At 48.1% G+C, this 20,216-nt stretch overlaps 1 protein-coding gene across 1 annotated transcript in view; it reads right to left on the bottom strand.

The window, feature by feature from the left end:
* mrpl43 (mitochondrial ribosomal protein L43) overlaps positions 1–20,114 on the bottom strand; it is a 27,677-nt gene extending 7,563 nt beyond the window's left edge. Inside the window, exons 1-2 of the mRNA XM_043713069.2 lie at positions 19,958–20,114; positions 15,526–15,632 (exon numbers count right to left, since the gene is read on the bottom strand). Of these exons, the coding sequence (XP_043569004.2) occupies positions 15,526–15,632; positions 19,958–20,088 (238 nt within the window). The 5' untranslated portion in view covers positions 20,089–20,114. The remainder of the gene's footprint in view (positions 1–15,525; positions 15,633–19,957) is intronic.
* Between the last annotated feature and the right edge of the window lie 102 nt (positions 20,115–20,216).

Genomic DNA, 20,216 nt, shown 5'->3' with positions numbered 1-20,216 from the left:
GAGCGAGAGGACAGATGAGCGAGAGGACAGAGAGCGAGAGGACAGAGAGCGAGAGGACAGAGAGCGAGAGGACAGAGAGCGAGAGGACAGAGAGCGAGAGGACAGAGAGCGAGAGGACAGAGAGCGAGAGGACAGAGAGCGAGAGGACAGAGAGCGAGAGGACAGAGAGCGAGAGGACAGAGAGCGAGAGGACAGAGAGCGAGAGGACAGAGAGCGAGAGGACAGAGAGCGAGAGGACAGAGAGCGAGAGGACAGAGAGCGAGAGGACAGAGAGCGAGAGGACAGAGAGCGAGAGGACAGAGAGCGAGAGGACAGAGAGCGAGAGGACAGAGAGCGAGAGGACAGAGAGCGAGAGGACAGAGAGCGAGAGGACAGAGAGCGAGAGGACAGAGAGCGAGAGGACAGAGAGCGAGAGGACAGAGAGCGAGAGGACAGAGAGCGAGAGGACAGAGAGCGAGAGGACAGAGAGCGAGAGGACAGAGAGCGAGAGGACAGAGAGCGAGAGGACAGAGAGCGAGAGGACAGAGAGCGAGAGGACAGAGAGCGAGAGGACAGAGAGCGAGAGGACAGAGAGCGAGAGGACAGAGAGCGAGAGACAGAGAGCGAGAGAACAGAGAGCGAGAGACAGAGAGCGAGAGAACAGAGAGCGAGAGAACAGAGAGCGAGAGGACAGAGAGCGAGAGAACAGAGAGCGAGAGAACAGAGAGCGAGAGAACAGAGAGCGAGAGAACAGAGAGCGAGAGAACAGAGAGCGAGAGAACAGAGAGCGAGAGAACAGAGAGCGAGAGAACAGAGAGCGAGAGAACAGAGAGCGAGAGAACAGAGAGCGAGAGAACAGAGAGCGAGAGAACAGAGAGCGAGAGAACAGAGAGCGAGAGAACAGAGAGCGAGAGAACAGAGAGCGAGAGAACAGAGAGCGAGAGAACAGAGAGCGAGAGAACAGAGAGCGAGAGAACAGAGAGCGAGAGAACAGAGAGCGAGAGAACAGAGAGCGAGAGAACAGAGAGCGAGAGAACAGAGAGCGAGAGAACAGAGAGCGAGAGAACAGAGAGCGAGAGAACAGAGAGCGAGAGAACAGAGAGCGAGAGAACAGAGAGCGAGAGAACAGAGAGCGAGAGAACAGAGAGCGAGAGAACAGAGAGCGAGAGAACAGAGAGCGAGAGAACAGAGAGCGAGAGAACAGAGAGCGAGAGAACAGAGAGCGAGAGAACAGAGAGCGAGAGAACAGAGAGCGAGAGAACAGAGAGCGAGAGAACAGAGAGCGAGAGAACAGAGAGCGAGAGAACAGAGAGCGAGAGAGAACAGAGAGCGAGAGAGACAGAGAGCGAGAGAACAGAGAGCGAGAGAGAACAGAGAGCGAGAGAGAACAGAGAGCGAGAGAGAACAGAGAGCGAGAGAGAACAGAGAGCGAGAGAGAACAGAGAGCGAGAGAGAACAGAGAGAGAGAGAGAACAGAGAGAGAGAGAGAACAGAGAGAGAGAGAGAACAGAGAGAGAGAGAGAACAGAGAGAGAGAGAGAACAGAGAGAGAGAGAGAGAACAGAGAGAGAACAGAGAGAGAGAGAGAGAGAGAACAGAGAGAGAGAGAGAGAGAACAGAGAGAGAGAGAGAGAGAACAGAGAGAGAGAGAGAACAGAGAGAGAGAGAGAACAGAGAGAGAGAGAGAACAGAGAGAGAGAGAGAACAGAGAGCGAGAGAGAACAGAGAGCGAGAGAGAACAGAGAGAGAGAGAGAACAGAGAGAGAGAGAGAACAGAGAGAGAGAGAGAACAGAGAGAGAGAGAGAACAGAGAGAGAGAGAGAACAGAGAGAGAGAGAGAACAGAGAGAGAGAGAGAGAGAACAGAGAGAGAACAGAGAGAGAGAGAGAGAGAGAACAGAGAGAGAGAGAGAGAGAACAGAGAGAGAGAGAGAGAGAACAGAGAGAGAGAGAGAACAGAGAGAGAGAGAGAACAGAGAGAGAGAGAGAACAGAGAGAGAGAGAGAACAGAGAGAGAGAGAGAACAGAGAGAGAGAGAGAACAGAGAGAGAGAGAGAACAGAGAGAGAGAGAGAACAGAGAGAGAGAGAGAACAGAGAGAGAGAGAGAACAGAGAGAGAGAGAACAGAGAGAGAGAGAGAACAGAGAGAGAGAGAGAACAGAGAGAGAGAGAGAACAGAGAGAGAGAGAGAACAGAGAGAGAGAGAGAACAGAGAGAGAGAGAACAGAGAGAGAGAGAACAGAGAGAGAGAGAACAGAGAGAGAGAGGCAGAGAGAGAGAGCAGAGAGAGAGAGACAGAGTGTGAGAGAGAGAGAGAGACAGACAGAGTGTGAGAGAGAGAGAGAGAGCGACAGAGTGTGAGAGAGAGAGAGAGAGCGACAGAGTGTGAGAGAGCGACAGAGTGAGAGACACAGAGTGAGAGACACAGAGTGAGAGACACAGAGTGAGAGACACAGAGTGAGAGACACAGAGTGAGAGACACAGAGTGAGAGACACAGAGTGAGAGACACAGAGTGAGAGACACAGAGTGAGAGAGCGCAAAAGATGCATTAATCGAGCTGAAGAAAATAACAATAACAATTGATCCACAGAAGGCAACTGGGTGAGTGAGCGTTAAACTCAAAGGTTTGTAGTGAAATGTTGAGCGGGTACTGTTTAACATCACAATAACCAGCACCTTGGAGTTCCTCAGTCTCTGTTATTATCAGGTACTCCCAGGGAGGCTGCCCCTTACAGTTCACATGGGCCACTTCACATTGGAATGAACACAGCTACCACCGCACCATCAGGTACCCAATTCAAAAACACCCTCTCCTTTTCAAAAGATACCAGGGAATTGGTTCCCTTTGATCAAGTGTTCGCTCCAGATGAAAGCTTTTGAAGAGCTGACAGGTTTTCTTGTTACAGGCACACAGTAACAGTCCCATTTGTGCAGCCCACATGTTGTACTCTGTCAGGAGGAGGGATTGTGGGGAGAGACCCTGGGACACTGTGGGTTTGGGGTGGGGGGGGGGCACAGCTCTCCCTGAAGCAGCAAGTGGGGATGGTCTCACAGCTCCCCCCACACACACTCTCCCCAATAAACCAAAGTTGGTGTAGAAGTTACATCTGCTCCCCTATTACAGCCAGGAGGAGATAGGCAGCATAATAATGGACAGAAAGGCAAACCCTTTCATCAGCAAGTTTTTGGGCTGATGCAGCATTTAATAACGTTAAGTATATTTTTAATGTCCTCCACATGGTTTGGCAAAGGGTAAAGGAAATGGCATTTGGGGACCAGTCTGACTGTGCCATAGTGTACTGCACTGTCCTAAACACACTATCGCTAACATCGCAAGTCACCTGCAATAACATCGATTTCTTGTGGTACATGGAATTCAGCATCTACAATATGACATCAGTGACAGGGGCCCTTCAGCCCATCATCTCCATACTGGTCAATCCTCTCAACATGAACCCCATTTCCCAGCCCTGGCTGTAGCAGGTGATATAGTGCTTAGGGTGTAAATCTAAACCCGCCTTCAACTCGACGAGGGGTTCTGCCTGTCCCTCCCTGACAGGCAGTGAGTTCCAGATCCCCACCAGCCTCTGGGGGAGAACAAGTTTCTCCTGAAACATTTTTCACTCAGGAGATGTGGGGTTCGTTGTCTGGGCCCAGCATTTATTGCCTGTCCTTAGTTGTCCCTCGAGAAGGTGGTGGTGGTGGGGGAAGCTATATCTTGAACCTACAGTCCACATGCTGTGGGTTGACCCATGTCCTGAGGGAGGGAATACTGGAGTTTGACCCAGTGAAGGGACGATGGTATATTTCCAAGGTGGGATGGTGAGGGGCTTGGAGGGGAACTTGCAGCAGCTCGAAAGAGTGAGAACATGGACATTATTTGCTGAAAAGTGGTCCTGATTTTTACGCTGTTCAGTTGGAAGATTCCTTTTTTAACTAGTTTGTGTTAAGAAACGAAGGGTCCCAACATAAAACTCAAGATCCTGATATCTCAGTCCTGTCATTGGTTTTTGACAACTGGGTCACAGAGGACGCCTGCTGGCAATGTGGTGACATTGCAATAGAATCCAGCCTCAAAATGTTCATTTGTATAGCACCTTTAGCCTCGTGAAACAACTCAAACCACTTCATGAGAAATATTTCATTTTTATTCATTCGGGGATGTGGGAGAGCATTACTGCCCATCCCTAATTGCCCAGAGGGCAGTTAAGAGTCAGCCCCGCTGCCGTAGGTCTGGAGTCACATGTAGGTCAGACTGGGTAAGGACGGTAAACATTCCACCTTAAAAAGGAAGCCGGCCAGCCAGTAATGACAGTTAGAGTAACAAATAGACCAGCTTTTTAAAATGCCAGTTTTTTTTTGCAAAGTCAAATTCAAAAGCCCCCCATCTGCCAGTGTGGGATTCGAACCGGTCTGCTGTCAGAGCAGAGTTCTGTATTCCTGGTCCAGTCACAGCCCAAGGCTGCTGGGGGGGGGGGTATAGCTGGAAGGTGGAAGGCAGAGGGTTCAGGGGAAACTTGAGAAGGAAACGTTCTTTTCATCCAGAGGGTCAAGGGGTGGAATACACTGCCGGGGGAGGGGGGTCTAAAGACTTGAATAAGCCACTTGCAATGTCATAAACATCGAAATGGGACTAGAGGAAACTGAGTGTAGCTTCAGCAGCACAGATCAGATGGGCCGAAGGGTCTCTGCCATACTGTATGCTTCTGTGAGCTAATCATTTCATCACCACCTCACCAAATTATCGAACAGAATTTCCCACCCAAGGAGATATTGGTGGGTGCGAACAAAGGTTTGATCAATTGGGGGGGGGGTGGGGGTGGGGAGAGGGCTTCCTAACAGTGTCACCTGGTGAGAGGGAGCTGGCTCTGTACAAATTGGTTTGACTGGCTCCTACATTCTGTTAGTGACACCACTCTGGGATGTTCGGAGATTGAGAATGAAGCTTGATACCTCTCACACCCCTGCATCCCCACTCCTCCTCCCCTCTCCCCCACCCCTCCCCACACTAATGAGCTGTTTGTGACACTGGACCGTAGACGGCCCTGGGACTCTAAACCCGCTCCACGGGAAACCAGATCGCTCGGAATCAAACAGAAATCAGGAGCAGGAGTAGGCCATTCGGCCCTTCGAGCCGATCCCACCATTCAATAGGATCATGGCTGATCCAACAGTCCGCACGTCCACTTTCCTGCCCTTTCCCTGTAACCCCTGATTCCCCGACTGATCAGGAATCTCTCTCAGCCCTAAATATACACAAGGACTCTGCCCCCACAGCTCTCGGTGGCAAGGAGTTCCAAAGATTCACAACCCGCAGTAAGATCATGGCTGACCCTGCAATCTCAGTATCCCATTCCCACTTTCTCCCACAAGGGCCATGTCCAGCTCCCTCCTGAATATATCAAATGAACTGGCCCCAACAGCTTCCTGTGGGAGAGAATTCCACAGGCTCACAGCTCTCCATGGGAAGAGATTCTTGCTCATATCAGTCCTGAATGAACTACCCCCTTATTCTTAAACTGTGACACCTTGTTCTAGACTTCTCGTACATCAGGAACACTCTCCCCACATTTCAATCTGTCCAGCCCCATCAATAAGCTGATGTGTTTCTATGAAATTCCACCACTCCCCAATTTTTCTAAATTCCAACGAGTAAAAGCCCAGTCAATCCAATTTTTCTTTGTACGTCATGACATAATCCAAGCATTGAGACAGTGTTTTAAAGTCGCTACATGATGACATGGGCTTGTCAGTATAACTACAACTACACCTCTCAGCCAGAGAGGCTTGTGATTCAGATGTCAACAAATTTACAAAGGTTGGAATCATAGGATCTACCCTCGAGCAGCAGAGTGGATCTATTATTAACCAAGACCCACCTTCTTTTATAAAAATGTGACTATAATACATTGTGTTTGTTTCCCATTATACGCTCCAGAGTCCACACTTCAAATGTCACTCACTTGATAAACCCGTCACACAAAGTATATTTACCCATCATTGCTGCACTCACCAACGGTTAAACTCCACATAAGGGAAAGGGAAAAGGCCACAGATGACGTGTGTATGTGTGTAGTTTTTCCAATACTTGCGATTTGTTTTGTAGGAACACAAACATAATTATTCATCAATTACCAAAATTAACTGGGTAAATTATTAATATTTATTTTTCATGATCACCTACCTCTTGATCTCTCTCACACACACACACACACACACACAGACAGACACACACACAGACAGACACACACACAGACAGACACACACACAGACAGACAGACACACACACAGACAGACAGACACACACACAGACAGACACACACACAGACAGACACACAGACAGACACAATGATGGTACTGAGGGCAAGCTGCAATGTTAGAGATGCTGTCTATTGGAGGAGACATTTAACTGAGCAGAGACTGAATCCTCAGGTGAGTGCACTATTACAAAGGAGGAGCACGGAATGTCCTTTTCCCACGTCCTGGCCAATGTTTAACCCTCAAATAATGAGTCATAGAGATGTACAGCATGGAAACAGACCCTCAGGTACAACTCGTCCATGCCAAACGGATATCCTAAATTAATCTAGTCCCACCTGCCAGCACCCGGCCCATATCCCTCCAAACCCTTCCTATTCATATACTCATCCAAATGCCTCTTAAATGTTGTAATTGTACCAGCCTCCACCACTTCCTCTGGCAGCTCATTCCATACACATACCACTGTGTGTGTGAAAACGTTGCCCCTTAGGTCTCTTTTATATCTTTCCCCTCTCACCCTAAACCTATGCCCTCTAGTTCTGGATTCCCCCACCCCAGAGAAAAGACTTTGTATATTTATCCTATCCATGCCCCACATGATTTTATAAACCTCTATAAGGTCACCCCTCAGCCTCTGACGCTCCAGGGAAAACAGCCCCAGCCTGTTCAGCCTCTCCCTGTAGCTCAGATCCTCCAACCCTGGCAACATCCTTGTAAATCTTTTCTGAAATGTTCTAGTTTTACAACATCCTTCCTGTAGCAGGGAGACCAGAACTGGAGGTGGTATTCTAATGTCCTGTACAGACACAATATGACCTCCCAACCCCTATACTCAATACACTGACCAATAAAGGAAAGCCTACCAAACACCTTCTTCACTATCCCATCTACCTGTGACAGTGAAACTGTAACAGAGACAGGTTATCAGTGTGACAGTGTAACAGGGAGAGAGAGGTCATCAGTATGACAGTGAGAGACAGGTCAGCAGTGTGACAGTGAGACTAAAAGGGAGAGACAGGTTAACAGTATGACAGTGAGACCCCTCAGCATGTAGACTTGTGGAAGTCACACAGCAGAATGGAGATTGTAACAGGAACCTCACAAGCTTTTGGAAGGACTGGGGGCGAGCACTTGCAGTGTCACAACATTCAGGGCTATGGGCCTGGTGTGGGGGAGTGGGAGTAGTGTTGTATTGTTGGTGGGAAAGACTCACTTGCCTTTAGGGCCCTCTTCAATATTGTATAATTCTAATGCAGTCTGATATAACAGAGCTGGAGATGGACTGTACTTTCTGAGTTTCAAGGAGGTAATACTGTGGGACCATGTCTTTCGATTTAATGAAAGGGGACTGGTTAGTTCCATTGGGGTGGAGCCTGGTGTGTGTCTCACAGTAACGCCAATGGTATGGAACCCATTCCTATTCCAACTGGGATATGACTCGGATCCTGCCTCCTTACCCATCCCACACAGGTGTGGAGCAGAGATCCTTAAGCGATCAAAATGCTTTTCTCTCTCACAGAGAGAGGGGAACATGCCGAAGGTTCATTGTGGATTGTGGCTAACTCAGTGTCATGTGACATAACCTGGAGTCTGCCTCACCGTAAACATAAGAACTAGAAGCAGGAGGCCATTCAGCCCCTCCAGCCTGCTCCGTCAGTTGATACGATCATTGCTGATCTCGTCTCGGCCCCAACTCCACTGTCCTGCCCACTCCCCATAGCCCTTCACCCCATTACTCATTAAAAACCTGTCTATTACCAGGCGGTGGGGATCCCCAGTGGAGGGCTCTCTACGCGGGAGTCCTCCCCCTCTCTCTCGGGGATCTGGGGTGGAGGGTGCTGCACGCAGCAGTCCCCTACGTCTGCAGATTGCGGTGGTTCACGGACTCCCAGCCCAACTGCTTGTTCTGTGGTGCTGTGGAGTCTGTGGACCACGTGTACATGGGGTGTGGTCATCTGTACTCCCTTTCTGGTTTCCTCAGGAACCTTCTTTTATGTTTTTGGCTGCACTTCAGTCCCACGCTCCTGATCTTCGGGCACCCGGTACGGAGGGGGGAGGGCAGGTCTGAAGACCTCCTCGTGAGTCTGCTCCTGGGCCTGGCCAAACTGGCCATCAACAGGTCCAGGCAGCGGGCCGTGGAGGGGGTCGTTAGGGCCGACTGCCTGCCCCTCTTCCGCGGTTAGGTTAGGGCCCGGGTGTCCTTGGAGAAGGAGCACGCGGTGTCCACCAACACCCTCGCAGGGAGTGAAGCGCAGTATTTCCCCCCCATTTTGATTAGATCCCTACCACCCCCCCCCTCACCTTTTCGAGCACTCAGGCACTGCTCTCGGAGAAGGGCTCTGCTTGGCATTGGCCACTCAGGTGTTTCCTGTTTTCTGGTGGTAGAATATAAGTAAAGATTTACGCCACTTGTTGGTCATTCAGTGTGTGGGGGGGGAAATAGCCCTGTCCACCTCCTTCTTGAATTTACTCCATTCCCAGCATGCACCTCACTCTGGGGCAGAGAATTCCACAGATTCATGAACTTTTCAGAGAAGTTATTCCTCCTTGTCTTTGCTTTAAATCTGACCCCCCCCATCCTAAAACGGTGACCTCCTGTTCCAGATTGCCTCACACGAGGAACCATTCTCTCTACATTTACTGTGTCAATCCCCTTTAGCATCTTACACACCTTAATTCGATCTCCTTTCATTCTTCTAAACTCTACAGAATATCGGCCTAATGTCTCTTCATAAAACAAACCCCTCAACCCTGGACTGTCTCCAATACAATTTTGCCCTTCTCCAAGAAAGAGGTACTGTCCTGTACACAATACTCCAGGTACATTCTCACTAACACCTTGTACAGTTACAGCAACACTTCCCTACACCAACAAATGCCAATGTTCTGTTTGTCTTTCCTTATGACCTGCTGAATCTAGAATCATAGAATCCCTACAGTGTGGAAACAGACCATTCGGCCCATCGAGACCACACCGACCCTCTGGAGAGCATCCCACCAAGGAAGGGCCACTCCATTCCTGTAACCCTGCATTTCCCACGGCTGACTTGCGCATCTTTGGACTGTGGGAGGAAACCGGAGCACCCAGAGGAAACCCACGCAGACACGGGGAGAATGTGCAAACTCCACACAGAGGGTGGAATTGAACCAGAGTCCCTGGCGCTGTGAGGCAGCAGTGCTAACCACTGAGCCACAGGGCTGCACAAGTTTTCTGTTATTTGTGCACCCTCAACACAGAAGCACTCCAACATTGCTCTCCATTTCGATAATAAGTTGTCTTTTTATTCCTCCGACCATAACAGACAACCCCACACTTACCCACATTAAACTCCACCTGTCACATACTGGCCCATTCACCTCATTATCCATATTCACTTGTACATGTGTTATCTGACTGTCACATTGAGAGTGCTCTGACAGAGGGGAGGCTATGCAACGTACTGATGCTTGGAAAAATTACAGAGTCGAAAATGACTGCCCACAGTCCCGGAGGAGTGGCATTGATAGCAAATAGTGAGCAGGGTGAATGGAGGAGGCTGGGGCATGATGGAGGGAAGACAGGCACACAGATTTATGGTCGCGTGGGTGATAAACACCCATAATAGCCTGGGTGGGTCCCACTGCAGTTCAATGTCTGCAGACTGTTTCAAGTGTTGTCACTGAACAACCTTTAGGTTTGGGCTGCCACCTTGTGGTCAAAGGCTGCATGACACTGGAGGAGAATCAAAATACTCTCGACGTTTAATGGGATAGAATTTACATCCTCTATACACACAAGTGGGGGTGACCAAGTTCAATCATTGCCCAATCCCTGCTGTTTCTTTCTCCCCTCTCCACCTGCTCAACGTGGCCACTAAGCTATGGAATCCAGTTGACAAACAATAGCCAACTACCAACATGGAAAATAGAGTAGGCCATTCAGCCCTTCAAATCTGCCCTGCCATTCAATATGATCCTGGCTGATCATCCAACTCAGTCCTCTGTTCCTGCTTTCTCCCTATACCCTTTGATCCCTTTAGCATCAAGAACTGTATCTAACTCATTCCTGGAAACATTCAATGTTTTGGCCTCAATCACTTTCTGTGGTGGAGAATACCACAGGTTCCCCACTCTCTGGGTGAAGACATTTCTCATCTCAATCCTAAATGGCCAAACCTGGATCCTTAGACTGTGACCCCTGGCCCTGGACTCCCTGGTTATAAGGAACACCCTTCCCATTAATAAGACCCTTCAGCCCATCGGGTCTGTGTCAACCCAGATCAAGAGTTCAACAGCGAATTTACAACATGGGCTCGGAGGGGGCATGCCCAAATTAACATTGCATTTTCAGATGTGATTGCGGGAGGAATAAAGTCAAAGTGACGCAGAGAGCGAGAGAGATGTGAGAAGATTTGTAGTTCAGGTTGAGGTTCTGGATGTAGGTTTGCTCGCTGAGCTGGAAGGTTCATTTTCAGACGTTTCGGCACCATACTAGACATCATCAGTGAGCCTCCGGATGAAGCACTGGTAGCATGGCCCACTTAAAAAAACACTACATTGGACAAACAGGCAGAAAACTAGTCACCAGGATACATGACCATCAACTAGCCACAAAAAGACATGACCCTCTCTCACTAGTATCCTCACATACAGATGAGGAAGGACACCACTTCGACTGGGACAACACATCCATCTTAGGACAAGCCAAACAAAGAGACACACGAGAATTCCTAAAAACATGGTATTCACTCTATCAACAAACACATAGACTTGGATCCCATTTACCATCCCCTGAGAAAAAGAACAGGCAATTACATCATCACAGGAAATGACATCACCAACCCCAGGAAACCTAAATCCATAAATAGAAAGCGGGCCATGCCACCAGTGCTTCATCCGGAGGGTCACTGATGTTACCTAGTATGGTGACGAAACATCTGAAAATAAACCTTTCCAGCTCAGCGAGCAAACCTCTATCCAGGTATAGAGATATATATAGAGAGATAGAGAGAGATATAGAAATACTGAGAGAGAGAGATGTAGAGAGACTGAGAGAAATATGGATTGAGACACTGTGAGATATAGAGAGAGAGAGAGAGAGAGAGAGAGAGAGAGAGACAGACAGACAGACAGAGAGATATAGAGAGACAGAGGGGGAGAGAGAGAGGCAAAGAGAGAAAGACACACACACACACACACACACACACACACACACACACACAGAGTGTTCGCAACCTCTCCACAGGAGGATTCTTGACTATGTTCAGAATCCTGGTCATAGGGGTCTACAACACAGGAAAACGCCCTTCAGCCCATGGAGTCAGTGTCTAATTATTCTATTCAAATCCTAATGCTGATGGAGGAGAATACCTGGTAAACATAATTGTCCTTTAGATACAACCAGGAACCCTCTACCAGTAAATTCAAATTTCTCATTCATTCATGGGGACATGGGCATCACTGGCTGGGCCCACCATTTATTGCCCGTCCCTAGTTGCCCCTTGAGAAGGTGGGGGTGAGCTGTCTTCTTGATCACTACTGTCCATGTGCTGTGGGTTGACCCACAATGTCCTTAGGGAAGCAATTCCAGCGACAGTGAAGGGACGGCAATATGTTTCCAAGTCAGGATGGTGAGTGGTTTGGAGGGGAACTTGCAGGGGGTGGTGTTCCCATGTATCTGCTGCCCTTGTCCTTCTAGATGGAAGTGGCTGTGGGTTTGGAAGGTGCTGACTCAGGATCTTTGGTGAATTTCTGCAGGGCATCTTGTAGATGGTACACACTGCTGCTACTGAGTGTTGGTGGTGGAGGGAGTGGATATTTGTGGATGTAATGCCTATCAAGTGGCTGAATTGTCTTGGATGACATCAAACTTCTTGCGTGTTGTTGGAGCTGCCCCCATTCAGGCAAGTGGGGAGTATTCCATTACACTCCTGACTTGAGCCTTGTAGATGGTGGGCAGGCTTTGGGGAGTCAGGAGGGGAGTTACCTGATGCAGTAATCCTAGTAGCCGCTGTGTCTATGTGATGTGTCCATTTGTTTGATGATTTTGTCGTTGATCTGCTTTGATATCATGTTCCATGGGATTTTATGGGATTATAGTCAGAGGGAAGCCATTTGGCCTATTGTGCCTGTACTGCCCCTTTGAACAGTGCAATTGAATCCAATTCTCCAGACCAGTCTGTAAAGCTTTCCCTTTTGTGATTATTAACACAAAGTTCTGAATGAAAGTTGTTGCTGAATTTGTTCCTGGCCTGTCAGACACTGATTCCCAGATTGTCATCATTCAGGAAGCAAAGAACCTAAAAATCCCTTCTCATTTCCCCCTCCCCCGACATCAAGGTGCTTGCTCACCTGCGATTTTTATTTTAAATGCTCAATTTACAGCCCTTTATAAAAAAAAACCTTAAAATTCTCCTTTAATTATTTTGTCTTCACTTATGTATTTTGCTTTTAAGGATTTATTTTGATAATTTTTCAACTCCAAGTTATTTCAGTCAAAGATTGTTGAACGTTTAACTTACTCCTTTATTGTTCTAGTTTAAATTAAGAAAGATTTTAATGTTAACTATTACCTTAATTCTTTTTCTACTTAGTCTATGAAGTAAAGCTTAACATTTTAACTCGGTATCTCTGATACTTTGTACCTAAGATGGAATCTGGGTCAAGCCATTATCCACTTTTCACTGTACTCCTGGACTTGAGTACACGTGACAATAAAATCTAAATCTCAACATTTCACTGCTACCACTCATGCTCACAAATGCTGTCCATGCTGGTATTGAGCTTCAGTCTGTGTCCTCTGACAGCCCACCCAAATCCCCTGCTAACACACGCACACGTCCATCCTGCAGGTGCTACCTATGGGGCCCATGATGAGAGACTCCTCTTCACAGAGCTGGTCAGGAATCTTACCCTCTCTACCTGTCCTCTCCAGGCTGTTGGAATGATCGTTCTCACCACCTTTCTTGGCCATCGACTCCTGGAACAGGACTGGAAGCCTGAGTCACAGAGATGTACAGTACGGAGAGAGACGCTTTAGTCCAACTCATCCATACCCACCAGATATCCCAACCTAATCGAGTCCCATTTGCCAGCACCCGGCCCATATCCCTCCAAATCCTTCCTATTCATATACCCATCCAGAAGTCTTTTAAATGTTGCAATTGTACCAGCCTCCACCAATTCCTCTGGCAGCTCATTCCATACACATACCACCCTCTGTGAAAAAGTTGCTCCTTAGGTCCCTTTTATATCTTCCCCTCTCACCCTAAACCTATGGCCTCCAGTTCTGGACTCCCCCACCCCACTGAAAAAAACTGTCGATTTACCCTATCCATGTCCCTCATGATTTTATAAACCTCTATAAGGTCACCCCTCAGCATCCGACACTCCAGCCCCAGACTATTCAGCCTCTCTCCATAGCTCAAACCCTCCAAGCCTGACAACATAGAACATAGAACATTACAGCGCAGTTTCGGCCCTCGATGTTGCGCCGCCCTGTAATACTAATCTGAAGCTCATCGCACCTACACTATTCCATGTACGTCCATTTGCCTGTCCAATGACGACTTAAAAGCAACTTAAACTTGGCGAATCTACTACCATTGCAGGCAAAACATTCCATACCCTTACTACTCTCTGAGTAAAGAAACTACCTCTGACATCTGTCTTATACCTATCTTCCCTCACTTTAAAGTTGTGCCCCCTTGTGTTTGCCATCCCCATACTTGGAAAAAGGCTCTCCCTGTCCACCCTATCTAACCCTCTGATTATCTTGTATGTCTCTATTAGTCACCTCTCAACCTTCTTCTCTCTAAGGAGAACAGCCTCAAGTCCCTCAGCCTTTCCTCATAAGACATTCCTTCCATACCAGGCAACATCCTAGTAAATCTCCTCTGCATCCTTTCCAAAGCTTCCACATCCTTCTTATAATGCGGTGACCAGAACTGTACACAATACTCTAAGTGTGGCCGTACCAGAGCTTGGTACAGCTGCAGCATAACCTCCTGGTTCCAGAACTCAGTCCCTCTATTAATAAAGGCCAAAACACTGTATGCCTTCTTAACAACCCTGTCAATCTGGGTGGCAACTTTCAGGGATCTGTGTACATGGACACCGAGATCTCTGCTCATCTGCACTCCCAAGAATCCTACCATTAGCCCAGTACTTTGCATTCCGATTACTCTGTCCAAAGTGTATCACCTCACACTTTTCCACATTAAACTCCATTTGCCACCTCTCAGCCCAGCTCTGCATCCTATCAATGTCCTTGTCCTTTCAAGTTTGGTGCTTCAAAGACCTCCCCACTGCTCCTGTAACAACAAACAGACTTTATACACAGAGACAGTGACTAACACTGCAGTAGAGGTGGGCATTACCTACCCATGGCCAGTAGCTGCCCTTAACAGAGAATGAGTTGGCAAGAAGCAGTGACACTAAAAATAGATTGTCACAATTGGCCAAGGGGAAAAAATACTTGTTGGTTTTGTTGTCCTGAAGCACAAGTCAGTGTCGGGACCAAGACCGATATCTTAGCTTCATCTTGTCACAATCTTCAGGAAGATTTCCAAGCTAGGAATGCTGCGGCAAGTAACTCACCTCCTGACTCTCCAAAGCCTGCCCACCATCTACAAGGCACGAGTCCGGAGTGTGATGGAATACTCCCCACATCCCTGGATGGGTGCAGCCCCAACAACACTCAAGAAGGTTGACGCCATCCAGGGACAATGCGGCCTCGGCTTGACTGGCACCACATCCGTAAACATCCTCTCCCTCCCCCATCGATGCTCAGTAGCAGTAGTGTGTACCATCTACAAGATGCACTGCAGAAATTCACCAAAGATCCTCAGACAGCACCTTCCAAACCCACAACCACTTCCATCCAGAAGGACAAGGGCAGCAGATACATGGGAACATCATCCCCTGCAAGTTCCCCTCCAAGCCGCTCACCTTTCCACATTGGAAATATATCGCCGTTCCTTCACTGTCAGTGGGTCAGAATCCTGGAATTCCCTCCCTAAGGGCATTGTGGGTCAACCTACAGCACATGGACTGCAGTGGTTCAAGCAGGCAGCTCACCTCCACCTTCTCAAGGGGCAACTAGGGACGGGGCGATAAATACTGGGCCCAGCCAGTGATGCCCCACGAGTGAACGAAAAGGAATGCAGTCAAACAACTGGGGGATTGGTGACTCATCGGGAAGTGGACAGGACAAATCTGGGGGAGAAGGACATTCCTCCACCATTTCCTGGACAGAACTTGCTATCTGGGATTTCCTGGGAATGCGAAGAGCGTTCCTGATACTCACGGTATTCCCCAACCAGCTTCGGAACGTTACACTGTTTCGCTGTGACATACATCACCACGCCAGGATTCTGCTTTGCAAAATCCACCACACCTTCTTCAATAAACTCTCTGCAGAGATGAGGGAACATCACACAGAGATACGTCAGATAAATACAATCAATACATTCATCCACCATGTTAAACCTAGTCCTCCTCTCACACTAGCCCACTAGCAGCACCCTCCAAATCTATGACCGAAATCAGCTTGGACAAGGGTAGCAGATACACAGGAACACCACCCCCTGCAAGTTCCCCTCTGCTCACCATCCTAACTTGGAAATATATCGCCACTCCTTCAGGTCGCTGGGTCAAGATCCTGGAACTGACTGCCAGTTTATTTAGTCTGCAGGTGCAACTGGCAATGGTCAGTAAATGTCTGTCCAGCCAGTGATGCCCACATCCCAAGGATGAATAGAAAAACAAACGTGAACTGCAGAGGTTCAAGAAGCTCCTATATAGAGGGGGTTAATTCAGAATGGGAATGAGGAGACATTTCTTCAGCCAGAGAGTGGTGGGCCTGTGGGATTCATTGCCGCAGAGTGCAGTGGAGGCCGGGATGCTAAAGGTCTTCAAGGCAGAGTTTGATAAATTCTTGATGTCACAAGGAATTAAGGGCTACGGGGAGAATGCGGGTAAGTGGAGTTGAAATGCCCCTCAGCCATGATTGAATGGTGGAGTGGACTCGATGGGCCAAATGGCCTTACTTCCACTCCCATGTCTTATGCTCTTATTGAATGGTGGAACAGACTCGATGGCTGAATGGCCCACTTCTGCTCCTATGTCTTATGGTCTTAAGGCAGCTCAACACCACCTTCTGATTGGGCAATTTAAGTTTGGGCGACAAATGCTAGCCCTGCCAATGATTCTCCGATTACCTCTCATGCTGCCTACTGTCATTGCTGGATGGGTCTGAGCTGATAGCACAAACCATTGGGACGGGAGGTAACTCAGCCCACAGCCCCTAGGCCCCTTGAGACTGGCGTGTAGCAGCTGGACTAAACCTTGACAGAGACTGAGCGATTGAAATACTAAACACAGTGAGACCATAAGAAATGGGAACAAGAGTGGGCCATTCAGCCCATCGAGTGCAGCATTCAATCAGACCATGGCTGATCCATCACTTTGTTCCAAACCTATCCTAAAGGAAAGACAGAATTGTGTTTTCTGGCATGCTCTTTAATGGGCCAGAACGATAGAATCCTAACAGTGCAGATTGAGGCCACTTGGCCCATCGGGTCTGCACTAACCCTTCAAACAGCATCCCAACCAGAGCCCTCCCCTCACCATAGCCCCTGCATTCCATGGCTAATCCACCTAGCCTGCACATCCCTGGGCACGATGTGACAATTCCCCATCTTTCCCTTCTCACCCAAAACCTAGTTCCAGATTCCCCCACCCCAGGGAAAAGACCTCATCAGTTTACCCTATCTATAAGGTCACCCCTCAGCCTCCAACACTCCAGGGAAAATAGCCCGAGTCTATTCAGTCTCTCCCTATAGCTCAAACCCTTCAAACCTGGCAACATCCTTTTAAATCTTTTCTGAACCCTTTCAAGTTTCATAACATCCTTCCTATAGCAGGGAGACCAGAATTACACACAGTATTCCAAAAATAGCCAACTAATGTCCTGTACAGCCACCACATGACCTCCCAACCCCGGTCTGTGCAGACTCAATGGGCCGAAGGGCCTTCTCTGTACTGTAGGATTCTTTGGAATAGTGTCTGGGTGACTGAATCAGAACCCTACAGTACTTACAGACAAACTTTTAAATAACATTTTTGTTAAGAAAATCCATTAGCCACAAATGGCTGATAATGTAAGATCCCGAGAACGTAATTCACTGACTATTAAATGTCCCTGTGTGAATCCGTGGACTATCACACCTGTAGAGTGCCATAGAATCTTCAAACAGAGAGACTGTGATCTCCTGCAGCTACAGATAATCAAGGGCTGACTGTTCCGCTCTCAGCAAAAACCTTCCTTTCCCCATGAATTATGTCCCAAACTACAGACAAGTTCGGTATTTTACCCTTGTAGGAATATGTAGAAAACAGGGACAGAAACCAAAAGCAAGTGTGTGTAGCTGATGTACGAGTGTGGACCATTGTGTTGTGAAGATCACTGCTGGCAAAGCGATATGGGAGACCCCTACCCATGGTGGAAGTCACGGTCCTCCCACTTTGGAATCATAGATTCCCTACAGTGTGGAAACAGCCCCTTCTGTCCTCAACAAGTCCACACTGACCCTCCGAAGAGTAACCCACCCAGACCCATTAGGAGAAAGTGAGGACTGCAGATGCTGGAGATCAGAGTCAAGAGGGTGGTGCTGGAAAAGCACAGCAGGTCAGGCAGCATCTGATGAAGGGCTTATGGGTGAAACGTCTATTCTCCTGCTCCTCGGATCCTGTCTGGCCTGCTGTGCTTTTCTAGCACCACCCTCTCGACCCAGACCCTTTCCCCTCCCCTATTACTCTTCATTTACCCCTGACTGATGCACTTAACCTACACATCCCTGAACACTATGGGGCAATTTAGCATGGCCAATCCACCCTGACCTGCACATCTTTGGACTGTGGGAGGAAACCGGAGCACTCAGAGGAAACCCTCGCAGACACGGGGAGAATGTGCAAACTCCACACAGACAGTTGCCTGAGGCTGGAATTGAACCCAGGTCCCTGGCGCCGTGAGGCAGCAGTGCTGACCACTGAGCCACCGTGCTACCCTCAAAGAGATATCCAGTGGAAAAAGCAGCCTTAGCAGAGGCGCCCATATCCTGTGAATGATTTTGTTAAACGAAATCACCTCTCCTTCCCATCCCTCTGTCCCAAAGGGAAACACTGGAGAATGTGGCAAAGTGCAACCATCAGCACTACTCCCTCTCGGAAGTATCCATCCCCTATCTACATCTTCGGTTGCACGTTTTCCTGCTCGGGTGGTTTTGGGGGGCTGGGGTTTACTCTGATGGCGATCCCTCACAACAAATCACTTTTAATGGGTTAGTGTTGAGAGAAGAAAGAAGTTGGGGAAGAGGGGAGTGTGAAAGAAAGAAGGGGCTAGAAACTTGAAAAGGTTCAGAAAAGATTGACAAGGATGTTGCCAGGGTTGGAGGATCTGAGCTACAGGGAGAGGCTGAACAGGCTGGGGCTGTTTTCCCTGGAGCGTTGGAGGCTGAGGGGTGACCTTATAGAGGTTTACAAAACCATGAGGGGCATTATTTGGAGATGCCGGTGTTGGACTGGGGTGGACAAAGTTAAAAATCACATGACACCATGTTACAGTCCAACAGGTTTATTTGGAAGCACCAGCCTTCGGAACGACGCTCCTTCACCGGGTGATTGTGAAGAATAAGATTGTAAGGCACAAAATTTATAGCAAACGTTTAGTGAGATGTAACTAAAATTACACATTAAAAAAAACCTGGATTGTTTGTTAAGTCTCTCCTCTCACAGACTTATACCCCTTTACACTCACACACATGTACACACTCTCTCACAGACACCCATAACCACATACCCCCAGACACACATACAAGTTTGTGGGGTGAATCTGTACTTGCAGAATTACATTTTACTTTGCTCAAAAACTGCATGAATCCATGTCAGATTCTGTAAACCCATTTTTTAGATTAGAATCAGTCTGACCATTGTGGCACCGACAACCGCACACAGAGCAGCTCACACCTTCAATGCATTATCTGGACCGACATGACACCAATTGTTAAAGTTCACTGGAGAATGTAACTTTTAAAAAAGTTCTGCGATTTACACATGAAAGAACTGAAACCAAAATGGTCATTCTAACAGATGAGAGACTTAACAAACAAACAAGGTCTTTTTCAATATATCGTTTCAGTTACATTACACCAGAAACTTTTGCCGTAAAGCCTGTGTCTTATGATTTTATACTCCACAACCACCTGATGAAGGAGCAGCGCTCTGAAAGCTCGTGCTTCCAATTAAACTTATTGGACTATAATCTGTTGTTGTGTGACTTTTAACTAGGAGGGGCATGGATAGGCTAATTAGACAAAGTTTCTTCCCTGGGGTGGGGGGGAGTCCAGAATTACAGGCCATACGTTTCGGGTGAGAGGGGAAATATATAAAAGAGACATAAGGGGCAACTTTTTCACACAGAGGGTGGTACGTGTATGGAATGAGCTGCCAGAGGATGTGGTGGAGGCTGGTACAATTGCAACATTTAAGAGGCATATGGATGGGTATATGAATAGGAAGGGTTTGGAGGGATATGGACTGGATGCTGGCAAATGGGACTAGATTAATGTAGGATATCTGGTCGGCATAGACGAGTTGGACTGAAGGATCTGTTTTTATGCTGTATATCTGTGACTCTAGAGAAAGGGGAGTGGGAAGAATGAGATAAGATTCGCACTAACCTGACCCCTCTGCTGCTAGGGGCATCTTTACTGAAGACAAGAGTGATTCTCTTCAGTTGGCAGATATACCTGCCCACTCCATTCTGCAAGACACTCTGTAGAAAGCGACTAGCACTCCCTCTGGCCGTCATACCTCCCTCTCCCTCTCCCTCTCCCTCTCCCTCCAATGCCACAGGAAGCAATTACATCGATGCACCACTCAAACTCCTCCGGCAGCAATGCTGTTCCTTGCTTTCGGTGCGGGTGGGCCCACTGATAA

The sequence above is a fragment of the Chiloscyllium plagiosum genome, unplaced genomic scaffold (genome assembly GCF_037043375.1).
Source record: "Chiloscyllium plagiosum isolate Xiang-an unplaced genomic scaffold, Cpla_swu_hap1 HiC_scaffold_22, whole genome shotgun sequence".
In the NCBI taxonomy this organism is placed as follows: domain Eukaryota; kingdom Metazoa; phylum Chordata; class Chondrichthyes; order Orectolobiformes; family Hemiscylliidae; genus Chiloscyllium; species Chiloscyllium plagiosum.
This window is presented reverse-complemented; position numbering and strand designations above follow the sequence as displayed.